Source organism: Hibiscus syriacus, unplaced genomic scaffold (assembly GCF_006381635.1).
Source record: "Hibiscus syriacus cultivar Baekdansim isolate YM2019G1 unplaced genomic scaffold, ASM638163v2 tig00110118_pilon, whole genome shotgun sequence".
In the NCBI taxonomy this organism is placed as follows: Eukaryota; Viridiplantae; Streptophyta; class Magnoliopsida; order Malvales; family Malvaceae; genus Hibiscus; species Hibiscus syriacus.
In genome coordinates this window covers 116,032-130,743 of record NW_024062595.1, presented here as the reverse complement: position 1 = coordinate 130,743, position 14,712 = coordinate 116,032, and the positions used below count along the sequence as shown (strand labels likewise).

Genomic DNA, 14,712 nt, shown 5'->3' with positions numbered 1-14,712 from the left:
TAGTGCGAGCTTTTGATGGCACTCAAAAAGAGGTGCTTGGGAAAATGGAAATACCGTTGTTGATCGGACCAGTCGTGTACAATATTGACTTTGTGGTGATGGAGATCCACCCTATATATAATTGTTTATTAGGGAGGCCATGGATTCATTCTACAGGAGTTGTTCCTTCTTCATTATATCAGAAATTGAAATTCGTTGTTGATAGACAACTAATATGCGTAGGAGCTGAAGAAGAAATCATTGCGTCTATAACAAGTGATGTTCCGTATATTGAAACCAATGATGATGCTCTCGAATGCTCTTTCCGAGCTCTTGAATTTGTCAATGCAACCTTTATTGCAGAGGGAAGCAAAATTCCACATCCCAGATTGTCTGATTGCACCAAGATGACTGTACGACAGACTTTAGGCATCGGAGCTAAATCTGGGAAAGGTTTAGGAAAGAATCTTCAAGGGAGTTCAGTTCCTGTAAGTATGAAGATGAAGAAAGATCGTTTTGGGCTTGGATTTAAGCCCAATTTTCTGCAAAAGAACAAAGAGATGAAAAGAAGATGTGAAGATAGAAAGGCAAGGTTGAAAGGAGAAGAAATCCTTTGGGAACACATGTTTTTCCCACAGTTGAAGACCACATTCAGATCAGGAGGAACAATTAATGTAGAACAACAGCTTGTTGAGGCCTTTAAAGAAGAAAAGTTGATGAAAGATCAAAGCATAGTTGAAGAAGCTATGAAAGGATTATTTATCAACATGATCATGAATGACAACAAGACTGGCAAATACTTGGCTAAGATTCGCCCTTGTTTTCTTGGAGAAACACTCAATAATTGGACCGCTGAAGACCTCCATGTAGTTTTTAATATTAACACAGAGTAATATTCAGAACTAATCTTTATGTTTAGCCCAAGAGTATGAAAACTTTTTGTTATTCTTGTAAAGGAAATTATGTTAAGTTCACCTAATATTAAATATAAGAAATTTTCTTTAAAATTTTCAAATGATAATCATTCTTTACATTTTTTACATTTTTACATTCATAAATTTACTATATTCTTTCAGAAATATGTCTGACTTAAATTTACAGGTGTCACAATGTTAATAGCATGTTTATTCCTAAATTTAATCGAGAGATAAATTTAGAGCAGTCCATATGTCTAGAGGAAATCAATGAGTGTGATGATGAACTGGAATGTGATGTTCCTACTGAATTATTAAGATTGGTAGAAAAAGAAGATAAACAAATTTTACCTCACAAAGAAGAGATTGAGACTGTAAATCTGGGAATAGATGAAGAAATTAAAGAGGTGAAAATTGGTACTACTCTGACAATCCAGATAAAACAAGAATTGATAAATCTCCTTCAAGAGTTCAAAGATATCTTCGCCTGGTCTTATCAAGATATGCCTGGTTTGAGTACAGATATAGTGATGCACAAACTTCCAATCAGTCCAGAATATAAACCGGTCCAACAAAAGCTCAGGCGAATGAGGCCAGAAATGTTGTTGCAGATCAAAGAGGAAGTGATGAAGCAGATTAATGCAGGTTTCCTACAGGCAGCCAAATACCCAGAATGGGTAGCTAACATTGTCCCAGTACCAAAGAAAAATGGGAAAGTCTGAATGTGTGTGGATTACAGAAATCTCAACAAAGCTAGTCCGAAAGATAGCTTTCCATTACCCCACATAGATACCTTGGTGGACAATACTGCAGGACATGCATGGTTTTCATTCATGGATAGTTTTTCAGGATATAATCAGATAAAAATGAACCCTGAAGACATGGAAAAAACAACATTTCTAACCATGTGGGGCACATTCTGCTATAAAGTAATGCCATTTGGATTGAAAAATGCAGGGGCAACGTATTAAAGAGCCATGGTAACTTTATTTCACGACATGATGCACAAAGAGATTGAAGTATATGTGGATGACATGATTGCCAAATCCCGATCCGAAGAAGAACATATTCAAAATTTGAGAAAGCTTTTCCAGAGATTGAGGAAGTATTAATTAAAGCTCAACCCCACTAAATGCACTTTTGGGGTAACTTTTGGGAAGCTTTTGGGATTTGTGGTCAGCAAAAAAGGAATCGAGATTGATCCAGATAAAGTAAAAGCAATTCAATATCTTCCACCACCTAATACAAAAAAAGAAGTTCGAGGCTTTTTGGGAAGATTAAATTATATATCTCGGTTCATTTCTCAATTAACTGACAAATGTGATCCAGTGTTCAAATTACTTCGAAAGGACAATCCTGAAGTCTGGAATGATGAATGTCAAGAAAATTTGGATATTATTAAGAAATATTTATCCAATGCCCCCATTTTAGTATCACCATTGCCTGATAGACCGTTAATTCTCTACTTGACAGTCTTTGAAAATTCGATGGGATGTGTACTGGGACAGCATGATGAATCTGGAAGAAAAGAAAAAGCCATTTATTATCTGAGCAAGAAATTTACTGATTGTGAAATTCGATATCCACCAATACAAAAATTATGTTGTGCCTTGGTATGGGCTACTCGAAGACTCAGACAATACATGTTATATCATACTACTTGGTTGATATTCAAACTTGATCCTTTGAAATTCTTAATGGAATCACCAGCTTTGACAGGTAGAATGGCTAGATGGCAGATGTTATTATCCGAGTTTGATATTGTATATGTCAACCAAAAAGCGATAAAAGGAAGTGTCATAGCTGATTTTCTGGCCAGTCGTGTATCAAATGATTATCAGCCTTTGAGTTTTAATTTTCCAGATGAAGATTTGTTATGCATATCCATGAATGAAGAAGTCATAACAAATGATGAATCTTGGAAGCTTTACTTTGATGGAGCATCCAACACCTTGGGACGAGGAATCGGGGCAGTGTTAATTTCTCCAGAAAATATTTATTATCCCTTTACAAGCAAACTGGAGTTCTTTTGCACCAATAACATGGCGGAATATGAAGCTTGTGTCATGGGATTGAAAGCAGCCATAGAAATAAAAATTAAATGTCTCAAGATATATGGAAATTCATCGTTAGTGGTGTATCAATTACGAGGTGAATGGGAAACAAAAGATCCCAAATTATTGGAATACCGAAATTTTACCCTCGAATTAGTAAAAGAATTTGAGAGAGTCACCTTCAATTATCTCCCTCGAGAAGAAAATCAAATGGCAGATGCTTTGGCTACATTAGTTGCTATGTTTCAGGCAATTAAGAAAGTTGATATGATGCCAATCAAAATGCAAGTATATGAAATTCCTGCACATTGTTATAGTGTGGAAGAAGAGGTAGATGGTAAACCATGGTATTATGATATCCTGCAATATATCAAACATCAAATTTATCCACAAAATGCATCTGAAATTGATAAAAGAACCTTGAGAACAATGGTTGCTGGATATTTTCTTGATGGTGAGACTATGTATAGAAGAAGCAATGATCAAATGCTATTGAGATGTTTAAATACCAGCGAAGCCAGAAGCATCATTGAGGAAGTACACAGTGGAATATGTGGAACACATGCAAATGGTCTTTCCATGACTAGAAAAATAATGAGATATGGATATTATTGGGCTACCATGCACACAGATTGCATTGATTATGCAAGGAAATGTCATAAATGCCAAATATATGCAGATAAGATTCATGTACCCCCATCTCCTTTACATGTAATGACAGCACCATGGCCATTTTCTATGTGGGGAATAGACGTCATTGGGGCAATCACACCAAAAGCATCGAATGGAAATTGTTTCATCCTTGTGGTAATTGATTATTTTACCAAGTGGTTTGAAGCTGCTTCATATGCCAATATTAAGAGGTCCACAGTCTGTAAATTCATAAAGAAAGAAATAATTTGCCGGTATGGCCTACCAGAAAGGATCATTACAGATAATGCTCTGAACCTGAACAACAAAATGATGACCGAACTTTGTGCACAGTTTAAGATCAAACATGCAAACTCAGTGGCATATCGTCCAAAGATGAATGGGGCAGTTGAAGCAGCAAATAAGAACATCAAGAGAATCATTACAAAGACCACTGAAACTTATAAAGATTGGCACAAGAAGTTACATTTTGCTTTATATGCATACCGAACTACTGTTCGAACATCTACTAGGGCAACGCCTTTTTCTTTAGTCTATGGGATGGAAGCAGTCTTACCAATTGAAGTCGAGATTTCATTGCTTCGAATTTTGAGAGAAGTAAAATTGGATGAATCTGAATGGATCCAAGCTCGATTTGATCAATTGAACCTTATTGAGGAGAAAAGATTGAAAGCTATTTGCCATGGACAGATGTATCAAAAACGGATGATGAAGTCTCATGACAAGAAAGTACATCCAAGAGAATTCCAAGAGGATGATCTAGTACTAAAAAAGATCTTGCCTATACATAAAGATTTCCGTGGGAAATGGATGCCTAATTGGGAAGGGTCATACGTTGTAAAAAAGGCCTTTTCCGGAGGAGCGTTGATCTTGGCAGAAATGGATGAAAAAAAAGAAAGAAAAAAAAGAAAAAAGAAGAAGAAGAAGAAAAAAAAAAAAGGGTCAAGTTGAAAACCCGCAAAGGGCATCTTGCAACCAAATGAAGGATTTGAGTTGAAAACCTGAAAGGGCGGCCCAAATGTATGTTGATATTAGGCATCTGGCAATTGAACCCTCTTAAGATTTTGATAGTTTGGGAGGAACTTCACATCTACAAGCATTCTGACAACGTTTGAGATCTTCCAGACAAAAGCTTACATCAGTACTCTAAATTATATCAATTTGATTAATTTAGAAATACTAATGCTAATAATTTATTGAGTCATTTGAATTTTTATCATTCATATGCTTGCCATAACTTTGAATACAATTCTATCTATTTATTAATAAATTCTAAGTTTATTTTCTCTAAATTCAATTTATTTGAGATTCAATTTATTTTCGAAAAATCAATTTATTCTTTTATTTTGTAAATGGATTAATATAATTTTGAAATAAGTTAAAGATTTCTGAATATCACTTTATGTTAATACTTTTAAGGGCATGGAATACAAAGTAAGTCTTATCAACGTTTGCCATCATTGTTAAAAAACAAACAAATTATTACCATCATAGAGTTATTTGGAAGCGGAACAAGAAGAAATCTGTTCTCAATTGGCATATTATGAATATAGCCTTTTTCCATACAACAATACAAAAATACTTCGAATCTACAAATTCTGGCTCTACATCATATAAAGTATTGTGATGTTTTGGTCCAAACACCAACTGAAGCAACCACCACGTTATCATGGTAGAAATAAGGAGGCCCCAATAACATCTTTTGGAAGTATTCTTTGAGTTATCTGATCTGGTTCAATAAGAACTCCAAAACCAATCATTGAATTAGGAAGATGAACTGCATGATTATCTTCATCAAGAAGCTTCTTTCTAAGTTATCTATTCTTCTTCTTTTCTAAGAAAATCATGTAATTGGGATCATTGTATAATGGCTTCCTATCTTTTACCGGAAGAAGTGTGTCAGCAGCCTTAGCCATTTGAGCAACACATATAAAATCTGTCAACTCTGCAATTGATGAATCAGGATCATATCTCTATGACTATTGAAGACGTAGCATTTGAGTATCCCATTTTTGTCAAGTATAACAGTTTACTCTCCTCATCAGAATCAAAATTCAGGATTTCCTCGGTATCAAAAGAACTATCAATATCTGTGAAATCATCTTGAAATATCACTTCATGATCATATAAGTAGTTATCAGAATCAACATGTTGCATGAGTGCGAGCTTTTCAAGAGCCTAGACTATTGAGTTTTATTCTCAAGTGGTTTTGTGACATCATGCAAAAATTCAGGCATATCTACATCTACACTCTTCAAAAATGATAGATTCTCCATTCGAAGAGGAAAGATTTATTGGATTTCTACACAATTGAAGAAAGACCGAGTTCACCAATTTGAAATCAAATAAAAATGAACTTAATATTCATGCATCATATTTAGGCATTTGCAAAAATATGTGCATTTCCATTCATTTTATCCATGTTAAATGTTGACAGAAATTTCAAAGATTTTAGCAAAGATTCAAATCCATCACTTGATGGATCAACTTTTCCAGAAAAAGTTCATAATGAGAAGAACTCATCTGAAGAAGGAAGAATAAATTCATAATAAGAAGAACTTGTTCAACCTTTTGCTCAAATCCATCACTTGATGGATCAGCTTTTTCCAGAGAAAGTTCATAATGAGAAGAACTCATCTGAAGAAGGAAGAAGAAGTTCATAATGAGAAGAGCTTGTTCAACCTTTTGCTCAAATCCATCACTTGATGGATCAGCTTTTCCAGAGAAAGTTTATAATGAGAAGAACTCATCTGAAGAAGAAATTCATAATAAGAAGAACTTGTTCAACCTTTTGCTCAAATCCATCACTTGATGGATTAGCTTTTTCCAGAGAAAGTTCATAATGAGAAGAACTCATCTGAAGAAGGAAGAAGAAGTTCATAATGAGAAGAGCTTGTTCAACCTTTTGCTCAAATCCATCACTTGATGGATCAGCTTTTCCAGAGAAAGTTCATAATGAGAAGAACTCATCTGAAGAAGGAAGAAAAAAATTCATAATGAGAAGAACTTGTTCAACTTTTTGCTCAAATCCATCACTTGATGGATCAGCTTTTCCAGAGAAAGTTCATAATGAGAAGAACTCATCTGAAGAAGAAAGAAGAAGTTCATAATGAGAAGAACTTGTTCAACTTTTTGCTTAAATTCATCACCCGGTGGATCAGCAGTGCCAGTTAGAGTTCATAATGAGAAGAACTCATCTGAAGAAGAAAGAAGAAATTCATAATGAGAAGAATTTGTTCAACTTTTTGCTTAAATTCATCACCCGGTGGATCAACAGTGCCAGTTAGAGTTTATAATGAGAAGAACTCATCTGAAGAAGAAAGAAGAAATTCATAATGAGAAGAATTTGTTCAACCTTTTGCTTAAATTCGTCACTTGATGGATCAACTTTTCCAGAGAAAGTTCATAATTCATATGAAGAAGGAAGAAGAAGTTCATAATGAGAAGAGCTTGTTCGACCTTTTGCATGACTCTATCACAGAAAGAGATATATCGTCATCAATATTTCCAGAAGGAATTCATAATGAGAAGAATTCATCTGAAGAAGAAGAAGTTCACAATGAGAAGAGCTTATTCAACCTTTGCTAGATTACATCACAAAAGGAGATGAGTTGTCATCCCCAGTGGAAAAGTTCATAATGAGAAGAGCTAATCCCAAAGAAGAATTATTTCAACATTCCCATCATAATCAAGTGAAGTCAAATGAAAAAAAAAACTTATTATCTTTTCGTCTTTGCTCTATTCTTGTTAACACAAGAATAAGCAAAGAGGGGCAGCTGAAGATACTCATTTTTTTCATTTGAATATTATTTATATTATTTATATTATTATTATATTTATTATTATTATTATTATTATTATTATTATTTTATTAATAAATATTATTACAGGCCCAAATCAGACTGGACCGGCCCATTTACAGACCCAACAATAAACCGGCCTAGTTACAACAGCCCAATAGAAACCCTAAACCCAACTAGGGTTTCAACATCTTCATCCAGCTACCTCTCTCTTTCCACTGTTGGATCCGATTTGATCCAACGGCCCAGATGGCTCCAGACAAAACCCTAGGGTATCATCACCCTAGGGCCACGCGGCCGTCGTTGCTTTTGCCGCCAGTTCACTCCGTTTCAGCTGCTGCCACGATGTTCACCAAAGGCTTAGAGCCCTTCCAGCCGCACACGTTGCTCTACAGTGAGTCACCACTGGAAATCCGGTGACTCACTAAACAACCACTTTATTAACCGGTCCGAGAGCCACACCGTCGATGGGTATAAAAGCCATCGACCACCTGCAAACAAAAAAAGACGACAGAACCCAAGAGAAAAACAGAAAGTAAAAAAAAAAGAGAAGAGAAGATACAGAGAGCAACTCAACAACCATAATAGCAAGGAAAATACGAGGGATACTTACCAACAAAGCCCCGCCATCGCTGGAGTTCACACGAGCCTCTAAACATCACCAAAGTCCTACGAAAACCCGAAGGTATTTTCGTAGATTTGCTCCGATCGGGAGTTTTTTAAGAGAAACGATCATTGGAACCATCAATAGGATGGTCCGATCTGTATTTTGGTGTAAGAAAAATTTTTTCTGGCCACCGGATGCGGTGGCCGGTGGCGGGGTCAAACACCAGCGAACGGCTGCCGGCCGGTGCCGATTCTCTCTGTTTTAGAGAGAAGCGAGAGAGTTTTATAACTCTCTCATTTAGAGAGAGAAAGTGAAAGAGAGAAATGAGAGAAATGGCCTTAAGGCCGTGGGGTTTGGGACTTAAATACCCCTCCCCGAACGACGTCGTTTTGGGGAGGGGTATGTCTGTAATTAATTAAAGGACAAACCCTTTCCGCAGCCCAGTAGCTTTGTAATTTTTTATTATAGTCACTGAAATCAAATTATGAACTTTTTAATTTGATCTCTTAATGTTATTTCTTTATAATTTAGTCACTGACATAAATATTTTAGACAAATAACCGATTTAGTCCTTTAATTCTAATTAATTTTATTTTAATCCCGAATACATGTTTTAAACTTATTTTAATTTAATATACGAATTTGATATAATTTTAATCTAGTCACTAAATTAACAAAAGGTAGAATAACATATTTAGCCACTGAAATTTTAAATAATTATGATTTATGTATTTAATTCTATTAAGTTATAATTTAGTCACTAATTTCAATTTTTATTTATTTTTTTATTTTAAATATATAGTTTTAATTTTGTTCATTGTTTAGTTATATGTTAATTTTATATGTTTACTTTTAATTATTATTACTATTATTATTATTATTATTTAGCCATAAATATATATTTATAATAATTATTTTATTTATTAAAATCTTATTTAATTACTTTTAACTTGTTTTAATCCTGTTTTAATATTTATTTTTCAATATTAAGAAATTGCAGTCTTAAAACAACTGGATGTCCATTTTCTAATATTTTTAAATAAATAAATATCATATTTTATAAATTATATATTAATTGTTTTAATTATTTATTTATTTTTTAATATCGAAGAAAAGAGCTGTCTTAAGGTACCTAGAAGTCCTTTTCTGGTATTTCTAAATAAATAAATATTTTATTTATAAATATATATAAATTAATATATTTTTTTTATAATCATAATTTTGAAATAATAGGATTATAAATTAAATATATTTTGAATTTTTAAATTTCTAATAATAGAGACAATTTATAATTAAAAAGTACCAATTTTGGGCGTTGTAGGGGTGCTAATCCTTCCCTAAACGTAACCGACCATGAATCCCTTTTTATTATTAAAAAGAACGAATTTTTGGTTAAAACGCAGATCAGTTTATCTTTTAATCGATGTTTTCTTAAAAACTCTTTTAAATGATGATTTTTAGGTATTCGACCTACCTGACCCAAAAGGCCGATGGCGACTCCCAAATTATTTTAAAAACCATTTATCCACATCACTTTTCCTGCTAAAATAAATATTTCGTGCCCGGACGAAAACCGGTTACGACAGATGACTATGGAGACGAGGTGTTCAATCTGTGGTGCGACAGTTAAATCCAATTTGCATATTTTCAGAGATTGCATTGTTGCAATGGCTATTTGGCAAAGCGTGGTCAAACCAAGTCGGCTTGGGGAGTTTAATACATTACCTCTCCAAAGTTGGATTGAAAAGAACATTACACAACAGGATTATTTTCCCACAATCTCTATCGATTGGGACCTTTTATTTGGCTCAATCCTTTGATGTCTTTGGTGTCGTCGGAATCGTCTTTTGTTTGATGAAAATAATGTGGTCGATGAGAGTATTCTTTTACAGAGTATACGCCTTAAAGCAGAAACTATTAATGCGCAGACCTCTCGGCTTTTAGTGACTAATGATCGTAGAGTAACAGTGCCTCGCGATATTCCTTGGCAATGTCCGGCGAATGGTGGTTTCAAAGTTAATATGGATGGGGCGCGACGAAACGATGATGGTTTCGCTGTTTGTGGAGTATTCTGAGACCATGAGGGGCGTGGATCCGAGGCTTCTCTAAAACGATTGGAAAATGCTCGACTCTAGATGCAGAATTGTGGGGAATATACGAGGGACTCTCACTTGCTTGGAACATGGGTTTATACTCGGTGTGTGTGGAGTCGGATAGTAAACAAGCTGTTGACGCGATTGTCGTTGATGTGCGGAGACAAAATATTTCTTCGATGACACAACATATTATGGCCTTTGTTGGAAAGGAGTGGAATTTGAAATTCAGCTACGAACCTCGGGAAAGGAATAGACTGGCGGATAGCATGGTACGGCTAGTTTGTCCCTTACCTTTCGGACTGCATATTTACCGGACTTCACCGCTGGCTGTAGTTTCTTTACTTCAAGAAGAGTCCCCAGGGCTTATCGATGCAGGATAGGAATAATTAGTTTTGATGCTTTCTTTTTTTAATTCAAAAACAAATATGAGTCCAATAGAACAGTTAGAAATATTTGGTTTTGAAATAATAAGGATGCTTTGAGATTTAAAATAAAATATTTTCAATTTTAAAATTAGTTTAAAATAAAAATCACAATTTAAATATCTTTTTATACAATTAACTCAAAGGAGAAGGCTATCTTATGTAACTTGGGATATTTGTTTTTTTGTTACAAGGATTCTGCTAAGCAGGAAATTATCTAGACACTCTTGTCAACAAATCTTTTTCGAGAAACTCATGCACTCTAGGAGGAGGGTTCGTCAGTACGTGTATTCCTGGATTCTCAAACCGACCTAAGCTGGCAAGATAGTCGGTTAAAGAGTTTCTTTCACGGCCGACATAGAATAAATTTACTTCCCATTGCAGACTCATAAGTGCATGGATTCTTCGAACAATGGCCACCTCATTTGGTTGGGAAGGGGCCTTGAGGATGCGTACAGCTTCGCTGTTATCGGTTTCAGCTTCAAACCCTCTAGCACCACTTCCCCAAGCTAGAGTAAGCACGTCCATGATTGCCCAAAGCTCGACATGAAAGGCGGAGCATCTACCAATGTTGCGTATAAACCCGATCCTCCATCGACCTTCACTATCTGAGAACCCCACCACTGGCAGTAGCTAGCCATGGTGCTATGATTAACTGCGCCATCAGTATTAAGCTTCAGGACACCATGGGGAGGAGCGCTCCACTTGAGTCCGTCTTTGGTTCGACCTGCAAGGGTTAAGAGAAGAGTGATTACGTGAAACCTTCGCCCATGAGATCGCAGATTTAATTATTTCCTGTGTGGACCAAATTCGGCCTTGGAAAACAAACTCATTTCCCAGTTTCCACAATCGCCAGATTATAATCCCAAATAAATGCCTCCAGTGGAACTCTGGACAGTCAAGACGAGCATTAGTAGACAGATTATGTTTTAACCAAACCTCCAGGTTAGAGGAGAAAAATCAATGGAAATAGCATTTGGGATAAGAGAATTCCAAACCGTTCGGGCCGAATTACAGTATCGGATAGCATGAATTATCGTTTCTTCGTGAGTACCACATATCGGGCATTTACTATCATCCACCAGCCCCCTTCGGTTTCGCTCAGCATTGGTCATCAAACATTTATGAAGGACCAACCAAAGAAAATGTTTAATCCGTTCGAGGCCATAAAAATCCCATGCTATATTCCAGACCAGATTGCGTTCCCCCCAGCTGTGTTTATGGGTTCACATAACTCCGATTTCATGGTGCACACTCCCTTGTTATCCCAACACCAGGTAGGTTGGTTTTCCCCCACGTTATCGCAAGGAGGAGGGACCGCAGCAATGAGTTGAAGGGTCTGACTCATGCGAGTAAAATTCCAAGTCCCATCACTAATAGTGTAATCACGCACTTTAGCATGGATATCAAGAGAGTTGAAGATACTAAATTTTTTTTATCCATTTTATTATTATTATAATTATAATTATAATTATTATTATTATAATTATTATATATATATTATTATTATTAAAAAAATAATAATTACAAACATGCCCATATTATCTGGCCCAATTACAAATGGCCCAACTAAACCCTAACAGATTAGGGTTTGATCTAACCCTAGCCGCCTCAACCATCCACCGTTGGATCTGATGAGATCCAACGGTCCACTGATGCGCCAGATGAAACCCTAGGGTTATGATACCCTAGGGACTACGCCAGTTGCCGCCGCTCCACGTCGCTCCAGCCGCTGCCACGCCCCAACCAAAGGCTCCAGAAGTTCCAACGCCACCCGTCCACGTTATGGCCCTAAGGTGAGTCACCACTGGGAGTCCAGTGACTCACCGAAGGGTACTCTTTTACCCGGTCCGATAGCCATCACCCAATCTGCAAAAAAAGAAAAAACCCCAACAGACCCCAGAGAGACAAAACCGAGAGCAAAGATACAAAAATAGAGATCAACTCACAACAACCAGCAACAAAAAAAAGGAAGGAGAGAAGCTTACCGAGGAAGCCACGACCACCGGACCTCTTCAAACGTCACCAAAACCTTCGAAAATCGAAGGTACTTTCTTAGATTTGCTCCGATTGGGAGCCTTTTAAAAGAAAGGAACACCGGAACCGTCATTAGGACGGTCCGATCTACATAGTGGTGTAAAAATAATTTTTTCCGGCCACCGGATGCGGTGGCCGGCGGTGAGAATCACGGCGGCAGACAGCTGCCGCCCGGTGACCGGCTTCCCTCCGATGAGGGAAGCTAGAGAGAGGGGAGAGCTTTTCCATTCTCTCTCAGTTAGAGAGAGAATGACAAAAAAAAGAAATGAATGCTGGCCCTTCGGGCCAGCCGGATTTGGACTTAAATAGCCCTCCCCAAACGACGCCGTTTCGGGGAGGGCTATTTGTGTAATTAAATAAAAGTTAAATCCTTTTCCCAGTCATCCTAACTTGTAATCTTTACATTTTAGTCACTAAATCAATTTATAATCCTTTTAATTTGGTTCTTTAATTTTAGTTTTATTTATTTTAGTCCTTTATATTAAAATAATATATTTAGGATAAATATCATATTTAGTCCTTTAAGTTTAATAATTAATATTTTAATCCCGAGTATATATTTTTAATTTATTTTAATATGATATTCGAATTTTATATAGTTTTAAATTAGTCACCAAATTAATAAATAAGGAAAATAGCATGTTTAATCGCTGAAATTTTAAATAATTATGAATTAGGTATTTAATTTTAATTTTATTATAATTTAGTCACTAATTTTAAATATTAGCATTTATTTTAATGCCTTTAAATATATAGTTCTAATTGTATTTTTATTGTTTTAATTTTACTTGTTTATATATTTAAATATTATTTTTATTATTATTATATAGTCATATAAATATATATATAATAAATAATAATTTATAATTTATAATTTTTTTCATAAATTATTTGAATATTTATTTATTTATTTTTCAATATCAAAGAAAAGGGCAGTCTTAATACAACTGGATGTCCTATTCTGGTATTTTAAAATTAAAAATTATTATAAAAAAATTATATTGATATTTATTAATATCGAAGAAAAGAGCTGTCTTAAGGTACCTAGAAGCCCTTTTCTGATATTTCTAAATAAGTAAATATCTTATTTATGTATATTAATATATTTTCTTAAAATTATTTGAAATAATAGAATTATGAATTAAATATATCTTTGAATTTTTAAATTTTTAATAATAGAGACAATTTATAATTAAAAAGTACCAATTTTGGGCGTTGTAGGGGTGCTAATCATTCCCTAAACGTAACCGACCACGAATCCCTTTTTACTATTAAAAAGAACGAATTTTTGGTTAAAACGCAGATCAGTTTATCTTTTAACTGATGTTTTCTTAAAAACTCTTTTAAAAGATACTTTTTTTAGGTATTCGACCTACCTGACCCAAAAGGCCGATGGCGACTCCCAAATTATTTTCAAAACCATTTATTCACATCAATTTTCCCGCTAAATAAATATTTTGTGCCCGGACGAAAACCGGTTACGACAGCTTGGCGACTCCGCTGGGGAAAAGTCAAACTTTTAAAATCAATTATAAATTGTCTCTATTTAATTATAAATTAAAAATTAATATATTTGATTTATAATTCTTTCTTTTCAATTTTTTATATACTTATTATTTTCATATCATTTATATATTTTCTTATTAATATTTCATTTTATTTGCAAGTATTTTATTTCATTATTTATTTTTTCTGTCAGAGGTTTGAACATTTCTCCTCACACACAACACTTGCATTGCATAACATAAAGCTCTATAATTGAGTTTGTCCCTTTTAAGTGGGAGTGAAAGCGACGTCTTCGTGAGAATTTATTCTCCGTGTCAGACCTAGCAAGTAACTTTCGGGGTTCATATGCTCTATGTCTTCGTGAGAATTTATTCTCCGTGTCAGGCATAGAGAAATGTATCCCCTCGAATTGAACTCGATCCACTTTAGTCTGTGATGGACTAGGATTGAGGGCTAGCAACCCAAGGGGGCACTAACAAGGACAATTCGGGAACTTTTATTCTTAGATCTGAAACCTTGCATATAATAAACCCTAGAAACTCTTCCGATCCGAAGCCATGCCGAAATTTTGTCCAAAATAGGTGTACACACAGGAGAAATGAATTCTAACTTTCCTTTTAATTTATTTATTTATTTTCTTACTGAT

General features: G+C 35.0%; 1 protein-coding gene across 1 annotated transcript; it reads right to left on the bottom strand.

Annotated features, from left to right (window-relative positions):
* Positions 1-10,736: 10,736 nt before the first annotated feature.
* On the bottom strand, positions 10,737-11,051 carry LOC120215440. Its single transcript, XM_039213134.1, has one exon. The coding sequence runs from the start codon at positions 11,049-11,051 to the stop codon at positions 10,737-10,739; it is 315 nt and encodes a 104-aa protein (XP_039069065.1).
* Between the last annotated feature and the right edge of the window lie 3,661 nt (positions 11,052-14,712).

Coding starts and splice junctions, on each gene's coding strand:
- LOC120215440 (XM_039213134.1), bottom strand. CDS start 11,051: ATGGACGTGCTTACTCTAGCTTGGGGAAGTGGTGCTAGAGGGTTTGAA.